The sequence below is a fragment of the Oncorhynchus mykiss genome, chromosome 15, assembly GCF_057628025.1.
Source record: "Oncorhynchus mykiss isolate SJ-2025 chromosome 15, ASM5762802v1, whole genome shotgun sequence".
NCBI lineage: Eukaryota > Metazoa > Chordata > Actinopteri > Salmoniformes > Salmonidae > Oncorhynchus > Oncorhynchus mykiss.
Window position 1 is genome coordinate 35,937,885 of NC_143036.1, and position 24,888 is coordinate 35,962,772.

A 24,888-nucleotide genomic window follows, 5' to 3' on the forward strand; every position below is an offset into this window, starting at 1 on the left:
CCACCATGTTGAGGATCAGCAGTGTTGTTGCCTACTGTCGTGGAACTGTCAGTACTGAGAGAGACTTGAACAATTATTAAACCAATCATCTTTATTTAACATTGATTCATTATTGCAATGTGTGTTGCTGAGTGCTTAGCTGATAATGAAAAAACAGAGATATTTTATAGGCCCTAAAAAATGCTTAGTCAGTCACTTCTACCCTTCCCATAAGCCACCTTGGTCCATCTCCTGGTCATCGGCACGGTATGTAGTTTTACTTCCAATCTGGCTTAGTTTCGACGATGCCAGGGAGATGAGACAATGAGGCATTGTTCTAAAGTCTTCCAGGCTCTCTCTATCTCAGGTCACACGGGAGACATGGTCAGCTCATTGTCAGCTCAAGCTATCTCCAGCAAAACCTATTTCCTTGACCAGACCCCCAGACTAGCTGCAGGGAGATAGAGTGCAAACCATCTCTTTAACACAACATTAGTATGACAGAAATGTATATTTTATTTGTTAAGTAATTCATTGTTAAATATCCAACAAATGAGGTAAATACGTAATATTTCTATCCTGTCACACTACCCTTACTACCTGGAGGGTGGCCCGTAGGAAGTCCAGGATCCAGTTGCAGAGGGAGGTGTTTAGTCCCGGGATCCTTAGCTTAGTGATGAGCTTGGTGTGGGCACCATGGTGTTGAATGCTGATCTGTTGTCAATCAGCATTCTCACATAGGTGTTCTTTTTGTCCAGGTGGGAAAGGGAAGTGTGGAGTGCAATAGAGATTGCATCATCTGTGGATCTTGTTGGGGCGGTATGCAAATTGGAGTGGGTCTAGGGTTTCCGGGATGGTGGTGTTGATGTGAGCCATGACCAGCCTTTCAAAGTACTTCATAGCTACTGATGTGAGTGCTATGGGGAGGAAATCGTTTAGGCAGGTAACCTTTTCTTTCTTGGGTACAGGGACTTTGGTGGTCTGTTTGAAACATGTTGGTATTACAGACTCAGTCAGGGAGAGGTTGAAAATGTCAGTGAAGACACTTGCCAGTTGGTCCACGCATGCTCTGAGTACACATCCTGGTAATCCATCTGGCCCTGCGGTCTTGTGAATGTTGACCTGTTTAAAGGTCTTGCCCACATCGGCTACGGAGTGTATGATCACACGGTCGTCCGCAACAGCTGGTATTCTCATGCATGCTTCAGTGTTGCTTGCCTCCGAGCGAGCATAAAAGGCATTTAGCCTGTCTGTTAGGCTAGCATCACTGGGTAGCTCGCGACTGGGTTTCCCTTTGTAGTCTGTAATAGTTTGACAGCCCTGCCTCATCCGACAAGCATAGCAGGTGTGTTAGGATTCAATCTTAGTCCTATATTGACAATTTTCCTGTACGATGGTTTGTCTGAGGGCCTATCGGGATTTCTTATAATCGTCCAGAATCGTGTCCCGCTCCTTGAAAGTAGCAGCTCTAGCCTTTAGCTCAGTGCGGATGTAATCCATGACTTCTGGTTCAAATGTGTACCTACTGCCACTGTGAGGACGACGTTGTCAATGCACTTATTGATGAAACGACTGACTGAGGTGGAATACTCCTCAATGCTATTGGATGAATGACAGGACATATTCCAGTCTATGCCAGCAAACAGTCCTGTAGCGTAGCATCCACATCATCTGACCACTTCCGTATTGTGCGAGTCACTGATACACCCTGCATTAGATTTTGGTTGGAGGGCGAGTGAGAGCTTTATACACCTCTGTGTGTGGAGTAAAGCTTGTCTAGATTTTCATTCCCTCTGGTTGCACATGTGACATGTTGGTAGAAATGAGGTAAAACAGATTTAAGATTGCCTGCATTAAAGTATTTGGCCACCAGGAGCGCTACTTCTGGATGAGCATGTTCTTGTTTGCTTATGGCCTTAAATAGCTCATGGAGTGTGGTCTTAGTTGGTTTGTGGTGGTAAATAGGTGGCTACGAAAAGTATAGCTAGTGTGGTCTATAGCTTATCATGAAGTACTCTACCTCAGGCGAGCAATACCTCGAGACTGCCTTAACATTAGACATAGTGCACCAGCTGTTATTGACAAATGGACACACACCCCACCCCTAGTCTTACCGGACATAGATGTCATGTCCTGCCAATGCACAGAAAACACAACCATATATTATCCGTGTCGTCGTTCAGCTACAACTTGGTGAAACATAAGATATTACTGTTTTCAATGTCCTGTTGGTAGGATAGTCTCGAATGGAGCTCATCCAGTTTATTCTCCAGTGATTGAACGTTGTCCAATAGAACGGATGGTAGAGGTGGTAGAGGTTACCCACTGGCTGACAAATTATTTTCTTCTTGTGAATGAAGAGATTTGTGTCCGGGAGCAACAATATATCCTTTGCTTCAGACTCATTAAAGAAAAAATCTTTGTCCAGTTAGAGGTGAGTAATCGCTGTTCTGATATCCAGAAGCTCTTTACCGTCATAAGAGACATTTAGCATTATGTACAAAAAAAGTTACAATGTGAAAAAACACACAAAATAGCACAATTGGTTAAGAGCCCGTAAAATGGTCGCCATCCCCTCTGGCACCATTCTTTCATTGCATTGTTATTTCACCATACCAAAGTAAATGACTGAGTGAAAAGATGAATGTCTGTACAGAATACAAATATTCCAAAACATGCATCCTGTTTGCAATAAGGCACTTAATTGAGTAATAATTTTGTCCTACATACAAACACAACACATAACTGAGTAGCAGTCTTCTTATTTTAAAAGTTCCTGAGTGGTCTAGTTACAGGTTTAACTTACCCCATGTGTGGTGTTCATGGTTTTGTTATTCATCCAATGTTCGTGGGTCTGATGGACCCACAGCATTATTCGGTTTTTAAAACAATTCAGCCATAACAATTGATGTAAAAATACTTATTACTTAGATGTTGACATATCAATTACAAGAAATATAAACAGCACACATGGTTAATATTTGCCATTTACCTCTGCTAGATTATATTTATCAATATATATTTTTTATTATAATCAAGACATGGGTGGAATAAATCATGTTTATCTTCATCAAACATAAATGAAACAAGGTTTGATTCACTATTGATGTTTATTGCTTTGACCTGAACAAACTGGAAGAACAATTTTAACAAACAGTATTTATAAATGAGCCCCATTAAGGCTGGTCAACACACCACATGAGAGACAGAGTTTTACTGTGTATGTGTGTGCAAATGTATTTCTTGCACTTGATGCATGTGTACTGTGTCTTCATGTCCTTCTTGGGTCCACACACATCGCAGCGCTTCTTCTTGTTGCTACCAGTTGCAATCTAGAATGATGAAAACACTTAGTTCAGGAATTTTATGAACATCTCACTCATTCACTCTGATATACAGTATATCTACAACAGGCCAAGGTAGGAGAGTCAGGCAGACACATATATGCAACAACATCACTCACACTTACTTCTGATATTGAAGTTGTGGTTTTGTGGGTCGGGCAGATGGGGCACCATCATCCTCCTCCTGAATCCTCCTCACGAGGACTGCTGAATCTGGGTTCCTTGGGATATGTTCCTTCCTCTGGATTTTTGGTCTTACCAATGCCTTGCCCAGTTCATCAAAAAAAGGGATGTCTCCTCTGGAGCTTCCCTCTGTTCCAATCTGGGTTCAACGACATCCAGATGACAAATGTGTTGTACGTCGAGATGTCCAAGATGTTGAAGAATATCACAAGTGGCCAACGTAGGGTTATTCTTTTGCAGCTGTAGCCAGTCACCAGCTTATCTAAATTGTCCACTCCTCCTTTTGTGGCATTGTAATCCATCATGATTTCTGGTTTTTGATGTTCCTTGCCACAGTTTCTCCCATCCCTATGCAGCATACTCATGAGTACCACATTTCTGCCCTTCTTTGGCACGTAGGACACTAGAGACATGTCGGATGTGAACTCAAACTTAAAGGAATTGATAGGCCTGTTCCGTGTATTCAACAGCACAGGTGGGAGCGCTGGCTTGTTTCTTCATACTGTTCTTACCATTGTCAGCTTCGTCTTGAGGAGCTGCGATCCCAGCTTGTGTAAAGTAAAAAAGGTATCGCATGTGATGTTATGGCCACGGAGTCCCTGTGTCACGTCCAGGACATCCCTTGTTTCTTCTCAGGGGCTCCTCCATCTGGCTTCCCCGTATGCACTTGCAAGTTCCATGCATATGATGAAGCAGCTTCACAGGCAGCCCAGATCTTGATTCCATATTTAGACGGTATGTACTGCCTGAAGGGGTAGCGGCACCTAAATGGCATAAGCTGCTCATCAACAGTAACGTTGGGCCCAGGGTTGTAAAACGTTGGCCACCCACTTGTCCCACACTGACCTGATGGGGCATACTTGTCTCTTTGCCGCAGAGCTGGTCTGGTGTCTTGGTTATTGAAGTGGATAATCCTGGAAATAATGTGTAGGTTTTTCAGAGATATTGATACATGGAAAAGTTATATGGCAGTTTCTGCATCCCACATGGATTCTGTGGATTCCCCATTGGATCTGAAAACAACAGCAAGGATAAGAAACTCAAAGTATGCATGTAAATTAGTTTGGTCCATCTCCTTCATCTCTCTCCAAAAACACTCCTTCCTTCCAAATTAGTGCTGTCCAGAATGATTTTTTTGGATGGTGTCTGGGAGAAACAGTTCAAAAGAAGAATTTGTCCTGCTCATGAGTAACCGCCATCCACGTTAGCCCTGGTTGCATCCTCTATATTTTGACATTCAGATTTTTCCTCTTGCTGGCTTCTGATGAGCTGGCTGCTGACTGGCTGGTCCTGGGGCTGGTTGAGGGTCAATTTCATCCTCTTCTTCCAACTCACTGTCAGACTCTAAATTGACAGAGACATGATCCTCAGATTCGGAAAATTCTTAATCTTCCAAAGTGGAAGATGCTCTTTCCACATTAAATTCTCTCTCTGCAAAAAAAAATGTGTCTAAGGCCCTCTGAGCTGAGACTAATTTTGCCATACTGATTGATTGTGTAAGGAACCAAACATGCATAGCTTTATTTGTTCTGTCCCTCCCCCAGTTTGCACATGGCTGGGGTAAAAATATAGAATTCTTTAAAATGTATTGAAATATTGTATTGTAACAACATTGTGCAGGTTCCCCGCAAGATATTGTGTAGTTTCACACACAACAAAGGGTAAAGAGTGCGAGAAAAGCGGGAGACAAGCAGACAGGTCGGGACTGGCACAGGGAGGAGGAAGACAGAGTGAAGGCACACAGCAAAAAAATATCTTACTTGTTTTCACCTACACACACACTTTCCCACACTTTTATTACCCTCAGGTCCAGTGGATCCAAACACCACATATGTATTGTAGATTTGTATGGGGGTGCACAATGTGCACTCAATGAAAATTTGTTACTTTACATGTTCTTCACAGAAAATGAGCCAAGGCCAATGAGTCTCAGGTTGAAAAAATTGTTCAATTAATAATTTTTATTTTAGTAAACATTGAAAATGGGTCCCACAGACTCAAACAAGGATTCAATTGGCTTGACAATATCTTTGCTAGCAACCACAACAACCAACTTGACAGAGCTTGAATAATGTTTTTAATAATAATGGGCAAATATTGTATTATTCGGGTGTGCAAGACTTACCCCAAAGGACTCACAGCAGTAATCGCTACAAAAGGTGTTTCTAACATCAAATAAAATAAAATAAAATATATTGGTCACATAAACATGGTTAGCAGATGTAAATGCGAGTGTAGCAAAATGCTTGTGCCTCTAGTTCCGACCGTGCAGTAATATCTAACAAGTAATCTAACAGTTTCACAACAACTACCTTATACACACAAGTGTAAAGGAATGAATATGAATATGTACATATAAATATATGGATGAGCGATGGCCGAATGGCATTGGCAAGATGCAGTAGATGGTATAGAGTACAGTATATACATATGAGATGAGTAATGTAGGGTATATAAACATTATATAAAGTGGCATTGTTTAAAGTGACTAGTGATACATTTATTACATCCAATTTTTAATTGATAAAGTGGCTAGAGATTTGAGTCAGTATGTTGGCAGCAGTGAATACTTATGAATACTTATCTGATCAAGATACACTGAGTATACCCTCCGCCTTTTGCCCTCAGAACATCCTCAATTCGTCAAGCATGGACTCTACAAGGTATCAAAAGTGTTCCACAGGGATGCTGGCCCATGCTTATTCCAATGCTTCCCACAGTTGTGTCAAGTTGACTGGATGTCCTTTGGGTGGTGGGCCATTCTTGATACCCCTTGGAAACTGTTGCTCGTGAAAAATCCAGCAGCATTGTAGTTCTTGGCAAAAAACACGGTGCGCCTGGCACCTAATATTGTTAAAAGGCACTTACAATTTGTGTCTTGCCATTCAACCTCTGAATGACACACAGAAACAATGCAAGTCTCTGTTGTCTCAAGGCTTAAAAGTATTTCTTTAACCTGTCTCCTCCCCTTCGTCTGCACTGCTTGAAGTGGATTTAACAGGGGACATCAATAAAGAATCAGTAGCTTTCACCTGGACTCACCTGGTCAGTCTATGTCATGGAAAGAGCAGGTATTTTTGATGTTTTGTACACTCAGTGTATATCAGTGTTGTTTTTTCATGCATGTTTAATAAATGTCAAATAAATATATACATGTTGACCTTAGTGTTTTGTCTAGATTTGTAACACAACAAGGCTTTGTAACACATCAAGGCTTTGTAACACAACAAGGCTTTGTAACACAAGAAAATGTGGAAAAATGTAAGGGGTGAAAAATACTTTCTGTATGCACTGTAGATGGAAGAGTGCAGAATATCCAGAGCCAAAACACATTTTATACTTCTTAGTAGGGTTGTGCTCATTGTTCATAAACAATGCTCAGTGAGTGATTGCTCTGGAGCGATGTGCCTTTGTGAGTAAAGCAGGAATAAGCAACCGTAAATGTCAGATCCTCCGTCTTTGTGTTGTTTTAATGGAAAGTGTGTCCATGTGCCAAGGTCTTCTGCTTCTTTGGGAGCCAGGGTTAAGTAATGCCCCGGCTCCATTTAATATCTTGGAACCTCATTGGCCTAGACCCACCATTGTACTGTATGTACGGTGTGCCAGGTAAACGTCTTAGGCTGTGTCTCAAATGTCACCCTATTCCCTATATAGTGCACAAATTTTGACCCGAGCCCTATATGCCCTTGTCAAAAGTAGTGCACTAAATAGGGAATAAAGTGCAATTTGGGACATATGTCTTGGAATATCTCATATCTGAGGAATTTTAAAATGAATGAACAGTAAAGGTTACGGTTATTTCATGCACGAGTACTGTATCGGCTAAGGTGAAATCAAGCATGCATTCCTTTCCTATCGAGTTCACTTACGTAGCTATTCATGGAATAAGTTTTGAAAGGTTAAATTCTTTCCAGATTCCAGACAATCTTGAACAGTGCACAAGATATATCAACATATGGAATGTGTGTTATGCTGCCAATGGTAGCCTATGCCATGTGATAGACAGACACATGACTGACTACTGTATACTTTGGCATCACGAGGCCACCCTGTTGTGATATTTTTTTTTGTCACAGCTATTTGCCAGGCAGCACAGCATACTCTTATTGTATGCTAAAAGCCATCTATCTCTGCTGTTAGATGGAAGACTACTGTGGTGTGGAGATCAGCTGGACAGGATTCGAGAGTACAGACAACTGAACTACTGTATCCGTTCTCCTGGGTGACAGATGGTGGCTCCGTCCCAAATGGCACCCTATCCCCTATATAATGCACTACTTTGACCAGGGCCATAGGGCTCTCGTCATAAGTAGTGCATTATGTAGGGAACAGGGTGCCATTTGGGACGCAATTTGATATGTAACCTAACCTCTCAAATCCCCTGGAAGGCATCGCTCTTTAACCCATTTATAGTGATTATTCTGCCCAAGACAAGTGGATTGGACTAGGTTCTGCCTATAGCATCCTCCTGAATAGAGAGAGAGCAAATAATGTCTGTAAGAAAATATATATTAGTAGTGCCTCTTTTGTCCAAACCGGAAATTAGGCTCTTGATAGAATCTAATTATGGCTTTGTTTTTGGATTTCGATCAACGTATTCTAAGAAAACAATAGAATCAGGTTTATCTATAGATGAACTATACCCAGCAGGATAATGAAAACAAACAGAAACAGTTAGTTAGAATGCAAAGATGGCTTTGAAACCGGTCACTATACAAGAGAATAAGATTTGTTTATAGATCAACAATGTCAAGTAGGACCAGTAATGGAAAACAACAAACTATTTTTCTCTTCAAACAGATAGGATATGTCATTGATAGGTCATTAATTCTTGATACAATATCTCTCTCCTACCAAAATCAAATAGATGCATTTTGTTCAGTACTATTAAAACCATATTGCAAATACTGTACATTGGATATACACATAATAGTACAAGTCATTTAGGCTTCCCATTTCTTGTCCACATGAATGTGTATTGATTTGATTGCAACGGTGGGCTTGTAACTGAGAAGATTGTAACTAATTCTGTGCTCGTTTGAGCCCCACACCTTCATTTTGTTTGTTTGCTACTTCAAGGATTTTCACACATGCAGAAACAACCTTACAAATTTTAAGCAGATATTTTTTCCCCTCAAGCAAGAAGGACGTCGAAAGGGTTGAGTAAGAAAATAGGAAAACAAGACAAACTGCACTTTTATACAGAGAAATGAACAATTGTCTCCTGGAACGTTCCTGATATTGTGAAAAGTAAACAACCCATATCCTGCAAACTCACACTAAAATTGACATACTTTTCAATGGGCCTTGTACAGATTAAATCACACAATGCGACCACTGATCTTTTCTATAACCTTGTAAAAATATTGATCAAGATACGAAATGGACTGATTGCTACTGAAGAGAAGTGTGTGTGTGTGTACTAGTTTTTTTTATCACAGCTACCGACTATACCAACTACTATGTCATTATTATATTCTATATTATAGACATCACAGCCGAGACCCTGCTGTTTTCTGTAGATTGCTGTTAGAGTCAGTTCACACAAAGGTTCACAGGAATACAAGTTCAACAGTTGCTCAAGGTGTTTTGCCTCTGGGAGACAGAGAGTGAGAGAGATTGAGACTGAGAACTGAAGTAACAGGCAACACATATTAAATCCCAGTCCTTGATCTGGTTTCAGTGCACAGAGGGGCGAGACAGTGAGGCACTTTAATCCCCTCACACACATACTAATCATTATCAGAGTGTGTATATTCTTTACTTTACAATGTGTGGGAATGAAATATCAGTACTAGCTTCAACAGGCATGGAATCTATTACATTGGATTGAGCACTGGGTAATTTACGCAATTTGGACAGTGACATGAACTTTCTTTTGTACTATATGTACAGTACTGTACTATGCATTGATTCAGAATATCTGTTTAACCCTAGTAGAAAGTACATGGAGCTATATCCTGCATTATTATAGTGATAAACATGATTGAATGGGTCCTTTGGGGAAGGCTGCATTCTCTGCCTTACCAAGGTTGCATAGTCATTTGAAATATATTGGAAAGTGTAGAAAGGCTAACCTTGGCAATGAAACATTTGGACAATCAAGATCGAAAGGATGTTGGAGCAGCCTATTTTTATGTTATGCATCTTTTAAATAAACTGTCAAACTGAACGATTATTTCTCACAAGGCCCTTGTCAGAATCCAAATTCTGGCCTAGACAGTAATGGCACATTGCTTTAATAACTTATACACCACAACTTTCTCCCCTCCGAATCTACAAGGAATAGGGCTTTGGGCCATCACGAGTCAGAACAGCTTCAATGCACCTTGACATAGATGCTACATGTGTCTGGAACTCTATTGGAGGAATGTGAGAGATTTATTCCACAATAAAATCCATAATTCGTTTTTTTTTGTTGATGGTGGTGGGAAATGCTGTCTCAGGAGCCGCTCCAGAATCTCCCATAAGTGTTCATTTGGGTTGTGATCTGGTGACTAAGACGGCCATGACATATGGTTTACCTTGTTTTTATGCTCATCAAACCATTCAAACCACCCGTGCCCTGTGGATGCAGGCATGGTCATTTTATGGCGGCATAGCCATGGAGAGCAAAAATAATGGCCAAAATAATGGCTTGCCCAGCATTTTTTCACATCACCCTAAGCATGAGGGGATTTTTATTGTTTAATTACCTCAGGAACCACACCTGTGTGGGAGCAGCTGCTTTCAATATACGTTGGCTCCCTGGCAAGTGTTTCCATTAGTTTGGCAGTTGCCTGTATTTTCCAACCTTGCATTATTAGTTACTGTAAATTAAAGAGCCTAAGGTCATTGGCCCTATAAGCTCTATTACTGCTTCTGTTTTTTCCATTGTCACCCTTACCCAAATAACAAGAGGAATACCATATTAATCTCAAGAATTCATCCTTTGATTTATTCAAGTCAAGTGACTCTAGAAATCTCTATTCATGCAGAAAAAACATTGGTAGTCATAATACTGACATTGGTATTAACACTGTACTAACATAGATATCCATAGTAATATTTTAATTCCTCTATTCTTCTCCTGTCCAGGAGTCATCAATTAGCCATGCAGTACAGTAGAAACATTGGTATTCATTGGTAACAGAGGTACTTCGCTATTCTTCTCTCCCTGTCCAGGATGGCTTCAGTTCTAAACTGTGTGGCCTTAGCCGAATAGTACAATAGTAACATTGGTATTCATACAGTACAGTAGTAACATTGCTATTCTTATATTCTTTTCTCCGCATCCAGGAGTCATCAGGACTGCCTTAGCCAACATGGACCGGGAGGCGAGAGAACACTATGCTGTAGTCATTCAAGCCAAAGACATGGCAGGATCAGTTGGAGGACTTTCTGGATCCACCACTATCAACATCACCCTCACCGACGTCAACGACAACCCTCCCAAGTTCCCGCAAAGTGAGTATAGATACCATGGCTAAATTCAGCAGGCAAAACGGTGTGTAACATTCAGAGAGAAATAAAACAAACATGCCTCTCGCACATCTGGAATAAGGAATCACATCAGACTATTTGTATAATTTATATCTGCAATGTTTCCCACCATTTGCGTGGCCCAGTTACTCCATATCACTTGGATTTCAAGGCTTAACGGTATCTAAGACATCTGCTATCTATTTCTGCTAAATACTAATTACTTTGATTGATAAACAGCAGTGCTTCTCAGAGACTCTTCTCGTGACTGGCATGAGATCCTTTTGAGTGTATTTTTAGTAGGCCAATTATAAATGGAGTGTTCTCATCTATCTATAGAAGAATCATGATATACTCCTCCTCACTCATATAGATAGAGCTTCAATATAGAAACTCATCAGCTTTAATTGACTGTCAGTAGGCTCCATCTTTAATATATAACAGATGTGTGCAACAGACATTATTTAGAGGAGCATAGCATTGACTAAAATTGCACCAATTATGAATCATGATTTTAATGTATTTTTTATCTATCCTATCATGTCATAATAATCAAATATTAATAGAAAATTTGGTCTCAAAATGGACCTCATCAAATGCCATGCAGGCAACAACATCAAAAAATAGCTTGAACATTTTAATGTTATGTTGCTGTAACACTGAACATCTGAACATTTTTATAATACACAGTATAATCGATAATACATCAACCGGGAATGTAGCTTTTTCAGTAGTAGAGAGAGAGAAAATGGCTGCACCAAGCTGTTGCGCATACAAAACGCTGCTGGCACCCAGCCATACAATGACGCAATGTGATCTTGCTCGCTCATTTTTCAAAATAAAAGCCTGAAACTATGTCTAAAGACTGTTCACACCATGGGGAAGCTGGTTGATATCCCTTTAAATGGAGCGAAGGCAGGCTATAGAACATGGAGCTTTCCAAATAGAAGCCACTTCCTGGTTTGATTTTCCTCAGGTTTTCACCTGCAATTTCAGTTCTGTTATACTCACAGACAACAGTTGAACAGTTTTGGAAACTTTTGAGTGTTTTCTATCCTAATCTTATATGCATATTCTAGATTTCTTAGCCTGAGAAATGGGCAGTTTAATGTGGGTACATTTTTTCATCCAAACATCAAAATACTGCCCCCTACACTCAAGAGGTTGTTAAAGTCAACACTATTAAAGTACCCTCAGACACATTTCAGGTCTAAATGTTGAGTCAAGCATTCCGACATGATTTCGAAGGGCATTAAGTAGCAATTCAAGGAGCATCTGTGAAGTCATTTCAGGGTGACACAGCTAAAAAACATAATCATTTGGACAATCAGCCCAAAATATGTCACCAACTAGTGATGTTAAGCTTTTTCTAAATGGCTGTATTGTTATGCTCATGGTCAACAGAAAATTACCAGCTGTACGTCCCTGAGTCGGCCCAGGTTGGCAAGCCAGTGGGGAAGATAAAAGCCAATGACGAGGACCTTGGAGTCAATGCAGAGATCAAGTACAGCATCATCAACTCCGAAGGAGCAGCCATGTTCTCCATCAACACTGACAGGGACACCAGGGAGGGAATCATCAGCCTCAAGAAGGTAAACAACAGAGTATTAAGGTTTTGTATGATTTTAGCCAGTAGTTTTGAAAGTAGCGCTCACAAGCCAAAATGGATCAAAAGTCCAAAAGTCTTATATATATATCACATGAAATGGATGATGTTGTACACAGTTGTGCACAATTTTCGGGGACCCGTTTTTATATATATGTGTATAAATATGTTACGATTTTGTAAGTGCTTAAAAGACTTTTGAGAAACTTACCCCACCCACAATAGACTTCCTCAAAGCTAAGCTCTCAATATAGGGATGCAGGTCTTTAGATGTTGCACACGTGAAATTGTGTAATTCCAAACTCTATCTGTAACATACTGTTTAATTTGGTTGGACACGAACAAAACATTTCCGTGTGCGAACATGCACGTGCTTTCTCGTTACTCGTATCACCACAATGGAAAGCACGCACATGCGCACACATGGAAATGTGTCGCTAAAAAAGTGTCTTGACCCTTCTATAACATGCTATTTTCATACAAAATAGAGATTTGGTTAAAAATAGCAAACCAATCCTTTAAGATCTTGTTGAATCACTATAAGGAAGATGTTCAACCATTTGCACTTGCACACTCACCTTTAACGATATAACAACATAGCATTGGTGTAAGGATTGGTTGAAGGAAGTTTCCACCATTGTAAAAATCCACAGTGCATACTATGGGAGAAGAGAGTAGATGCTCTATTCCTGTGTAATAATGCTGTTAATATTTTTGTAAAAAAAATATATTAACATTTTATATAGTACTTTAATAGGCTACTTGCATTGTAATTACATGGTACACAAGTGGAATGAAGTCTGTTCCTAATCCTGCATTTTTTCCTGGTGCCTTTTTCCTGGACACACAGCCACTGAACTACGAGAGGAAGAAGACCTACACCCTTCAAATTGAGGGAGTGAATAGCCACTTGGAGCCTCTTTTTTCCTACCTTGGTCCTTTCAAAGATACTGCCACCCTAAAGATCACTGTGGGAGATGTGGACGAACCGCCTGTATTCTCTATGGACTATTACATCATGGATGTTTATGAGAACGCTCGGATTGGTAGAGAGGTGGGGGCTGTAACTGCCAGGGATCCAGACAGCAAAAACAGTCATGTCAGGTAAGAGCTTGGAGCCAATGTATTCTCTTTTAGCATCCCAAATGACACCCTATGCCCTATATAGTGGACTACGTTTGACCAGTGCACTGCATCCGTATCCTGGATAGTACAGGATCTGCTAACATATATCGTGTGCACTCTGTTATGTTTTACGAGATAATATATACTGTATATGTACAGACATCATGCACACATATTGTACAGTTAATACTACTGTTTACATACATATACATCTATTCAGGTGCCCGAAGACATTATAATCACCCCCCCCCCCCCCCCCCCCGCAAAAAAAAAACTCTGCACTCACTATCATGTCTAAAAGCTTAAGGCCATTCAGCCTCTAAAAACCTTGAATTAATTTTCCCCTTTTCAAGAAATGAAGAGGGAGTTGTGTCATAAACTCATATCAGATATATTACCCATACACCAGTAGATTGCAATCTAATAGTCCCTATTACATGATACAAGATCTTGGCTTGGTGAACCACCATGCTGTACATATGGGGCTTAGGGAATTCTTCAACTGCATTAAGCACTGAACCTCAGTCCCTTCACGTGTTATTGTGCCCATATCTCTTTCCACCATATCTGCAAAAGACAAGCTCTGCCCCTTAATGAAGAAATAGGTATCTATAATACATTTTCAAGTAGAGATAGAGGCACAGACAGTCTAAAAATAAATAATAAGAATGGTTGATTCAACATAAGAATCTTAAGATATTTTAAAGGGATTTGTGGTAAACAAAAAGGAAATCTACATATGAAAGGGTCTTGGTGGGATACCTCCCCCTCATCCAGTCTTACTGCTCTCTCACTGTTCTCCACCAGACAGAAAGAGAAAATGGGAAATGTTTGGAGGACATCCATTTGAACTGGGAAAAATAAAAGATAGAAAAAACAACAATGCCACGGAAGAATATTCCCTGTGTTGGCGGTTGACGGATGGCATGTGTCAAAATGCAGTAGGGGCAGATAGCAGTCTCTTTCTCTATGATCGCTGATGTTGTTTTTGCCTCATGTTTTAGCTATGCTCCTTTGATATACAAGGAAACAAGGCCAGTAGTCTGGTATGTTCTGACAGTTTCATGTCCCTCTGAAAGTGAGACATTTAATAACCTGAGTCATACTTGTAGGGCACTTGTAGATGGTCTTCTTTCATAGTACTAACATATTTTTTTATAAAGCTCTATGCTTGACTCACTTGACCTAAACACTTGTCTCCTACAAGGAGCATAGGTCATTAGTGAATGTTTGACAATAGAAAATGGCCAACATATATTATTACTGAGAACCATTACTGAATTAGTGGTGCAAATGGAAATGAAAAGATAAATTACCAACCACACATTCGGTGTTCATTTCATACATAATAACAGTCTTATAAGGAACATAAACATACATGAACAAAGTTCTTGTTCTCTGTTCAAGACATCTTTTGATGCATTTTAATGACTTATTAAAGACTGTGGAGAACCGGTGGAGGACCATTAATACAATGTTACTATCACACATCAAAACATTATTACACAAAACATTCCTCTCTTTAAAGAGCCCTGGATAATTGCTGTTAACCAATTTCAGTGAGTCTTCAACATTAGTGCCCTGAACCCATTTACTGACTGACTGAATCCCAAATGGCACCCTATTCCCTATATAGTGCACTACTTTGGTCAAATTGAAAGTGCTACTTACAGTGCCTTGCGAAAGTATTCACCCCCTTGGCATTTTTCCTACTTTGTTGCCTTACAACCTGGAATTAAAATCGATTTTTGGGGGGTTTGTATCATTTGATTTAAACAACATGCCTACCACCTTGAAGAAGCAATTTTTTTAAATTGTGAAACAAACAAGAAATAAGACCCCCAAAAAAACTTGAGCATGCATAACTATTCACCCCCCGCAAAGACAATACTTTGTAGAGCCACCTTTTTACAACAATTATACAGTGCCTTGCGAAAGTATTCGTCCCCCTTGAACTTTGCGACCTTTTGCCACATTTCAGGCTTCAAACATAAAGATAGAAAACTGTATTTTTTTGTGAAGAACCAACAACAAGTGGGACACAATCATGAAGTGGAACGACATTTATTGGATATTTCAAACTTTTTTAACAAATCAAAAACTGAAAAATTGGGCGTGCAAAATTATTCAGCCCCTTTACTTTCAGTGCAGCAAACTCTCTCCAGAAGTTCAGTGAGGATCTCTGAATGATCCAATGTTGACCTAAATGACTAATGATGATAAATACAATCCACCTGTGTGTAATCAAGTCTCCGTATAAATGCACCTGCACTGTGATAGTCTCAGAGGTCCGTTAAAAGCGCAGAGAGCATCATGAAGAACAAGGAACACACCAGGCAGGTCCGAGATACTGTTGTGAAGAAGTTTAAAGTCGGATTTGGATAGAAAAAGATTTCCCAACCTTTAAACATCCCAAGGAGCACTGTGCAAGCGATAATATTGAAATGGAAGGAGTATCAGACCACTGCAAATCTACCAAGACCTGGCCGTCCCTCTAAACTTTCAGCTCATACAAGGAGAAGACTGATCAGAGATGCAGCCAAGAGGCCCATGATCACTCTGGATGAACTGCAGAGATCTACAGCTGAGGTGGGAGACTCTGTCCATAGGACAACAATCAGTCGTATATTGCACAAATCTGGCCTTTATGGAAGAGTGGCAAGAAAGCCATTTCTTAAAGATATCCATAAAAAGTGTTGTTTAAAGTTTGCCACAAGCCACCTGGGAGACACCAAACATGTGGAAGAAGGTGCTCTGGTCAGATGAAACCAAAATTGAACTTTTTGGCAACAATGCAAAACGTTATGTTTGGCGTAAAAGCAACACAGCTCATCACCCTGAACACACCATCCCCACTGTCAAACATGGTGGTGGCAGCATCATGGTTTGGGCCTGCTTTTCTTCAGCAGGGACAGGGAAGATGGTTAAAATTGATGGGAAGATGGATGGAGCCAAATACAGGACCATTCTGAAAGAAAACCTGATGGAGTCTGCAAAAGACCTGAGACTGGGACGGAGATTTGTCTTCCAACAAGACAATGATCCAAAACATAAAGCAAAATCTACATTGGAATGGTTCAAAAATAAACATATCCAGGTGTTAGAATGGCCAAGTCAAAGTCCAGACCTGAATCCAATCGAGAATCTGTGGAAAGAACTGAAAACTGCTGTTCACAAATGCTCTCCATCCAACCTCACTGAGCTCGAGCTGTTTTGCAAGGAGGAATGGGAAAAAAATTCAGTCTCTCGATGTGCAAAACTGATAGAGACATACCCCAAGCGACTTACAGCTGTAATCGCAGCAAAAGGTGGCGCTACAAAGTATTAACTTAAGGGGGCTGAATAATTTTGCACGCCCAATTTTTCAGTTTTTGATTTGTTAAAAAAGTTTGAAATATCCAATAAATGTCGTTCCACTTCATGATTGTGTCCCACTTGTTGTTGATTCTTCACAAAAAAATACAGTTTTATATCTTTATGTTTGAAGCCTGAAATGTGGCAAAAGGACGCAAAGTTCAAGGGGGCCGAATACTTTCGCAAGGCACTGTAGCTGCAAGTCTCTTGGGGTATGTCTCTATAAGCTTGGCACATCTAACCACTGGGTTTTTGCCCATTCTTCAATGCAAAACTGCTCCAGCCCCTTCAAGTTGGATGGGTTCCGCTGGTGTACAGCAATCTTTAAGTCATACGATAGATTCTCAAGTGGATTGAGGTCTGAGCTTTGACTAGGCCATTCCAAGACATTTTAATGTTTACCCTTGTTTCCCCAAAGCATGATTCTGCCACCACCATGCTTCACTGTGGGGATGGCGTTCTCGGGGTAATGCGAGGTGTTGGGATTTTACCAGACATAACGTTATCCTTGATGGCCTAAAAGCTCCATTTTAGTCTCATCTGAGCAGAGTACCTTCTTCCATATGTTTGTGGAGTCTCGCACATGCCTTTTGGTGAACACCAAACGTGTTTGCTTATTGTTTTCTTCAAGCAATGGCTTTTTTTCTGGCCACTCTTTCCTAAAGCCCAGCCCTGTGGAGTGTACGGCTTAAAGTGGTCCTATGGACAGATACTCCAATCTCCGCTGATCTGTACTTCTCCACAACTTTGTCCCTGACCTGTTTGGAGAGCTCCTTGGTCTTCATATTGCTGCTTGCTTGGTGGTGCCCCTTGCTTAGTGGTGTTGCAGACTCTGGGGCCTTTCAGAACAGGTGTATGTATACACTGAGATCATGTGACAGATCATGTGACACTTAGATTGCATACAGGTGGACATTATTTAACTAATTATATGACTTATGAAGGTAATTGGTTGCACCAGATCTTATTTAGGGGCTTCTTAGCACAGGGGGTGAATAAATATGCACGAACCACTTCTCTGTTTTTAATTTTGTATCATTTTTTTTAAATAAGTAATTTTTAATTACACTTTGTAACGGCATTCAGAGGTGGAAGAAGGATCGGACCATCGGACCGGTAAGTGTTCATGATGATATTTAATTGAAATGAACTGAACACTGAAATACAAAACAATAAACGATGTGAACAAAACGAAAAGCAAAACAGTACCGTGTGGCCCAAACACTCACACGGAAACACCCACCACAAAGGACCAAGCAGCGTGGTAACGGGCAGCAGCAGCAGCGATGTCAGGACTCCTGGACATGTGAGGATGCTTTGGACGGCAAAGGTTGCTACATATGGGAGGAGATCCTGGATGGAAGGGATCGCCTCCCATGGGAACAGAGGTCAGAGGCAGCCGGAGAGAGGAGCCAGCGTTACCAGGGAACACGGCTGGCAAGGAAGCCCGAGAGGCAGCCCCAAAAATGTGTTGGGGGGTGGCACACGGGGAGTGTGGCGAAGGCAGGTCGGAGACCTGCACCAACTTCCCGTGCTTACCGGAGAGCGAGATGGACCGAGCAGGCACCGTGTTATGCGGTGGAGCGCACGGTGTCCCCGGTGCGTGTGCATAGCCCGGTGCGGTACATTCCAGCTCCTCGTATCGGCCAGGCTAGAGTGGGCATCGAGCCAGGTGCCATGAAGCCAGCTCTACGCATTTGGTCTCCAGTGCGTCTCCTCAGGCCGGTGTACATGGCACCAGCCTTAGAGATGGTGTCCCCGGTTCGCCAGCACAGCCCATTGCGGGCTATTCCACCTCGCCGCACTGGTCTGGCATTCAACCAGGTAAGGTTGGGCAGGCTCGGTGCTCAAGAGCTCCAGTGCGCCTGCACGGTCCGGTCTATCCGGTGCCACCTCCACGCACCAGCCCTCCGGTGGCAGCCCCCCGCACCAGGCTGTCTCTCCGTCTTCTCCCTACAGGTGCTCCCGCCTGCCCAGCACTGTCAGTCTCCCGTCTGTCCTGAGCCACCAGAGTCTCCCGTCTGTCCTGAGCTGCCAGAGTCTCCCGTCTATCCTGAGCCGCCAGAGTCTCCCGTCTGTCCTGAGCCGCCAGAGTCTCCCATCTGTCCTGAGCCACCAGATTCTCCCGTCTGTCCTGAGGCGCCAGAGTCTCCCGTCTGTCCTGAGGCGCCAGAGTCTCCCGTCTGTCCTGAGGCGCCAGAGTCTCCCGTCTGTCCTGAACCGCCAGAGTCTCCTGTCTGTCCTGAGCCGCCAGAGTCTCCCGTCTGTCCTGAGCCGCCAGAGTCTCCCATCTGTCCTGAGCCCCCAGAGCCGCCAGTCTGTCCTGAGCCGCCAGAGCCGCCAGTCAGCCAGGAGCAGCCAGAGCCGCCAGTCAGCCGCCAGTCAGCCATGAGCCGCCAGAGCCGCTAGTCAGCCAGGAGCCTCCAGAGCAGTCAGCCAGCCAGGAGCCGCCAGAGCCATCAGCCAGCCAGGAGCTGCCAGAGCCGTCAGCCAGCGAGGAGCTGCCAGAGCCGTCAGTCAGCCAGGAGCTGCCAGAGTCGTCAGTCAACCAGGAGCTGCCAGAGCCATCAGTTAGCCAGGCGATGCCAGAATCGCCCTTCACTCCGGAGCTGCCGGAGTCTCCCACCTGTCCGGCACTGCCGGAGTCTCCCGCCTGTCCGGCGCTGCCGGAGTCTCCCTCCTGTCGTATGCTGCCGGAATCTCCCGTCCATTTGGGACCCGTGGCGAGGGTCCCCAGTCCGAGATCGGCTGCGAGGTTTGCCGCTCGTAAGGGGCCATGGGGGCGGTTGAGGAGGCGGACAAAAACTGTGGTGAAGTGGGGTCCACGTCCCGCGCCAGAGCCGCCACCGCGAACAGACGCCCACCCAGACCCTCCCCTATAGGTTCAGGTTTTGCGGTCGGAGTCCGCACCTTTTGGGGGGTACTGTCACGTTCTGACCATAGTTCTGTTATTTTATTCTTTGTTTTAGTATGGTCAGGGCGTGAGTTGGGGTGGGCAGTCTGTTTTTTTTCAATGTTGGTTTTTGTGTTCTCAATCAGAGGCAGGTGTCGTTAGTTGTCTCTAATTGAGAATCATACTTAGGTAGCCTGGGTTTCACTTTTGGTTTGTGGGTCTTTGTTTCCGTGTGAGTGTTTGGGCCACACGGTACTAATTCGGTTTTTGTAAATTCAAGTCATCGTTTATTGTTTTGATTCAGTGTTCAGTGCTTTCTTTAATTAAAATTAAAAACTTACCACGCTGCACTTTGGTCCTCCTCCCTTTCTCCCGGCGACAACCCTTACACACTTCACCAATTTGGACTATTTTGTGTAAGTCTATGACATGAAATCCAAATAAAAATACATTGAAATTACAGGTTGTAATGAAACAAAATAGGAAAAACGCCAAGGGGATTGAATACTTTTCCAAGGTACTGTATATACGGAATAGGGTGCCATTGGGATGCAAGCACTGTAGTGTCTGAAACAAACCCTTTGCACTGTTGACCGTAGACCCCATGGCACATAACGATATGTTTGACATCAACCCTTCAAGGGTAATTAATTTTTGCATTTTGATGAATTTCCCATTTCCTCAGGTCTGCTTGAAATGTTTCTTAGACTGTGCAAATGCAGTATTCATGTAAGCCTCCTTTCTCAAAATAGGTATTTCATCGACCACAGTGAGCACAGCGATAAGTATTTCAACATCGACATGGACAGCGGAGTTATAAAGACTACCCAGAGTCTGGACCGGGAGGACATGCCATGGCATAACATCACTGTGATAGCTTCGGAGGTTGGTAGGTACCCAGGGTTTCCATTCATACTGCAGCAGTGTGTGTGTGTGTGTGTGTGTGTGTGTGTGTGTGTGTGTGTGTGTGTGTGTGTGTGTGTGTGTGTGTGTGTGTGCGTGTGCGTGCGTGCGCGTGTGTGTGCGCGCATGCGCGTGCATATCCTCAAGCATGAAATATAAAATCTGTAGAGGTTTAGGAGGCGTTATTAAAACCACACTGGTATAGGTGAGGTTAGTGAAGTGTCAATCAATGTATCTTTTCTTGTTCTGATCTTATGAAATCTATTAGCATTTCCTTTAGCCTTTTCACAAACCATTTTCCTGATTTTACCTCCCTAACTCATAATAGCACAGAGACAAGTAGTTATGTGCAACTTCCAGCACGCGTTTACGATGAACACTGTGGCAATACCAGCTTTAAGTAAGAGTGGCCAAGTAGGCTACCGTGGCTATTTGATCATAATGTAGGCCTACCAAAGTGGCTTACCATCAAAAACGAGATCCCATAACATTTTATCATGGAAATAGCTGTTCTATCATTCAGCCTACAGTAGCAGCCAATGTGTGGTGTTCATTGTAGACCTACATTCCATCAGACTTGCAGGGCTTGACATCAAGCATGCAGGGCTTGACATTAACCTGTTTATCCACTTGTCCTTCAGATAAGGGGGTGACTGAAAATGTTGTGTTGTTTGACGCAAGAAACCACTTGCATTATTATTATTCCCATACCATTATTACAGAGAATCGGACAAATTATGCTATTTGGGACACAAACACATGATCCTTTAATGACTGTCGTATTAATATTTAATGGTGATCAAAATTATATGTTATTGTGTTTTATAACTTATATTAAAACACTACTATTCTGGTTATGTAATTGTTGTTGCCGTTTCCAAAATGATGTTCTGAAATCTAAAGCATGACTATATAGAGAGTGTGTTTGGTGGATGTTCCAAGGCTTTTAACAGTTTATTCATAGCACATTTTATTGAACATATTTACTGTTGTTTCATTTCCATAATATATTTGCCTTTAAAAGTGTATCATTATGCATGGGTCATTAATAGTTGCAAAATTGCTCCATGAGAGTTGGAAAAATGACATTTGAAAATGCTTTCAATTTGTTTATATCTCCTGCACAGAATTAGCACTTCAGTCTTACTGCTGGTTAAGTAGGAGTCGGATGAAGAAGCTAGTAACCCATTATAACTGCTGTTATTTGGAATTTGGAAGGAATAGGCATAGCTCTCGCTATTATTTCCACTTGAGTTGTATTGTATATAATTGAGATTGTACATCTCATATAAACGTCATGATATACATTTCAAGATATATAAGAGCTCTTCATGCTACTATTAATATTGAAAGGGATTCATTTTTATATACAGTATATTCTATACTATAATTTTCAACTGGCATATTGTACTAACTGCACCACTTAAGCTAGAAAATGTGTAGAATGCCATGTAGGCCATCACATTAAAGATATTTACCATGGAAATGATGTATACCTAAAATGGCGACGGAGAAGAAGACACCCCAACCGATTGTGTTTTTTTGATTGTTTATTTGCATTGATTGTAAGATATTTTTTTACTAATTTTGTGCACGTGAACAATACACTGCTTTCTCGGGAACAGGCCCAGATCCCCGTGATTTGTCTGAAGAGGAGGCGGAGAAAACGGGGCTGGAGGGCGGGCTGCCTTCTAAGAATTCATAGGGATCGAATAAACCCCCACATCCTTCCATTCTGCTAGCAAATGTGCAATCTTTGGACAATACAATAGATAACCTACGAGGAAGATTAAACTACCAACGGGACATTCAAAACTGTAATATCTTATGCTTCACGGAGTTGTGGCTGAACGATGACATTATCAACATACAACTGGCTGGTTATACACTGCACCGGCAGGATAGAACAGTGGCGTCTGGTAAGACAAGGGGCGGCAGACTATGTATTTTTGTAAATAACAGCTGGTGCACGGTATCTAAGGAAGTCTCGAGCTATTGCTCGCCTAAGGTAGAGTACCTCATGATATGATGTAGACCACACTATCTACCGAGAGAGTCTTCGTCTGTATTTTTCTTAACTGTTTTACATACCACTACAGTCAGAGGCTGGCACTAAGACAGAATTGAATGAGCTGTATTCCCGCCATAAGCAAACAAGAAAACGCTCACCCAGAGGCGGCGCTCCTTGTAGCAGGGGACTTTAATTTAGGGAAGCTTAAATCCGTTTTAACAAATTTCTATCAGCATGTTAAATGTGCAAGCAGAGGAGAAAAAAACTCTGGACCACCTTTTCTCCACACACAGAGACGCATACCTTGATCTCTCTCGCCATCCATTTGGCAAATCTGACCATAATTATATCCTCCTGATTCCTGCTTACAAGCAAAAATTTAAGAAGGAAGCATCAGTGACTAAATCTATAAAAAAGTGATCAGATGAAACAGATGCTAGGCTTCAGGACTGTTTTGCTAGCACAGACTGGAATATGTTCCAGGATTCCTCCGATGGCATTGAGGAGTTCCCCATTTTAGTCATTGGCTTCATCAATGAGTGCATTGATGACGTCATCCCCACAGTGACCGTACATACATACCCAACCAGAAGCCATGGATTACAGGCAACATCCGCACTGAGCTAAAGGGTATTGCTGCCATTTTGAAGAAGCAGGACTCTAACCCAGAAGATTATAAGAAATCCCACTATGCCCTCCGATGAACCATCAAACAGACAAAGTGTCAATACAGGACTAAGATCGAATCGTACTACACCGGCTTTGACAATGTTGGATGTGGCAGGGCTTGCAAACCATTACAGACAACAAAGGGAAGCACAGCCGAAAGCTGCCCGGTGACACGAGCCTCACAGACGAACTAAAGTCATTCTATGCTCGCTTCGAGGCAAATAACACTGAAACATGCATGAGAATAAGAGCACCTCCTCCCAGCTGCCCACTGCACTGAGGCTGGGAAACATTGTCACCACTGATAAATCCCGCATAATTGAACATTTCAATAAGCATTTTTCTACGGCTGGCCATGCTTTCCACCTGGCTACCCCTACCTCGGTCAACTGCCCTGCACCCCCCACAGCAACTCACTTAATTAAGCCATGTGAGACGCTAGCGTCCCACCTAGTCAACAGGAAATGGAAGTGCGCAATGCCAAATGCTAATAGTACTCGATAAAACTCAAACTTTCATTAAAACACACATGCAGGGTACTGAATTAAAGCTACACTCGTTGTGAATCTAGCCAACATGTCAGATTTTTAAAATGCTTTTCGGCGAAAGCATGAGAAGCTATTATCTGATAGCATGCAACACCCCGAAATACCTGAAGGGGACGTAAACAAAATAATTAGCGTAGCCGGCGCTACACAAAGCATCAAAACATAAACATCACAATTGGGTCTTTTTCCCGATTAAATCCGTCCATGTATACCCAAAATGTCAATTTATATAGCCCGTCTGATCCATGGAAAAGCTCCGTTCCAAAACGCAACGTCATTTTTTAAAAATAAATAAATTGCCTATAATCTTTGACAAAACACTTCAAACTACTTTTGTAACCCAACTTTAGGTATTTGTAAACGTTAATAATCGATCAAATTGAACACTGGGCGATCTGTATTCAATAGCAGCTACTCTTGAAATCATCGTCCTTTGTCTCTCTCCCATAAGTCTCTTCCTGTTTACTGGATGAAAGGAAGGGCCTATTTCTCATTCCACCAAGGATTTAAACCAATGAAAATGCCAGTACTGGCGACATCGTGTGGAAGCTGTAGGAACTGTAACCTGACCGTTATCAATTTTCTCTTGCGATAGACAATTCAGAGACTGGCGGATGAATACTTTTTGGGGGTTTTTGTGACCAGGTTTTTCTTGGGATTTCGCTTGCTGTTCACGTTCTGTTATAGTCACAGACATTATTTAACCAGTTTTAGAAACTTCAGAGAGTTTTCTATCCACACATACTAATCATATGCATATACTATATTCCTGGCATGAGTAGCAGGACGTTGAAATGTTGCGCGATTTTTAA

The 24,888-nt window shown here is 42.0% G+C and overlaps 1 protein-coding gene across 2 annotated transcripts in view; it reads left to right on the forward strand.

Moving 5' to 3' along the window:
• LOC110490018 (cadherin-18) overlaps positions 1 to 24,888 on the forward strand; it is a 404,998-nt gene that overhangs the window by 339,835 nt on the left and 40,275 nt on the right. For both annotated transcript variants that reach the window (XM_021563094.3, XM_021563095.3), the window contains 4 exons: positions 10,785 to 10,952; positions 12,372 to 12,559; positions 13,424 to 13,677; positions 20,698 to 20,834. In XM_021563094.3, coding sequence (XP_021418769.3) covers positions 10,785 to 10,952; positions 12,372 to 12,559; positions 13,424 to 13,677; positions 20,698 to 20,834 — 747 coding nt within the window. The remainder of the gene's footprint in view (positions 1 to 10,784; positions 10,953 to 12,371; positions 12,560 to 13,423; positions 13,678 to 20,697; positions 20,835 to 24,888) is intronic.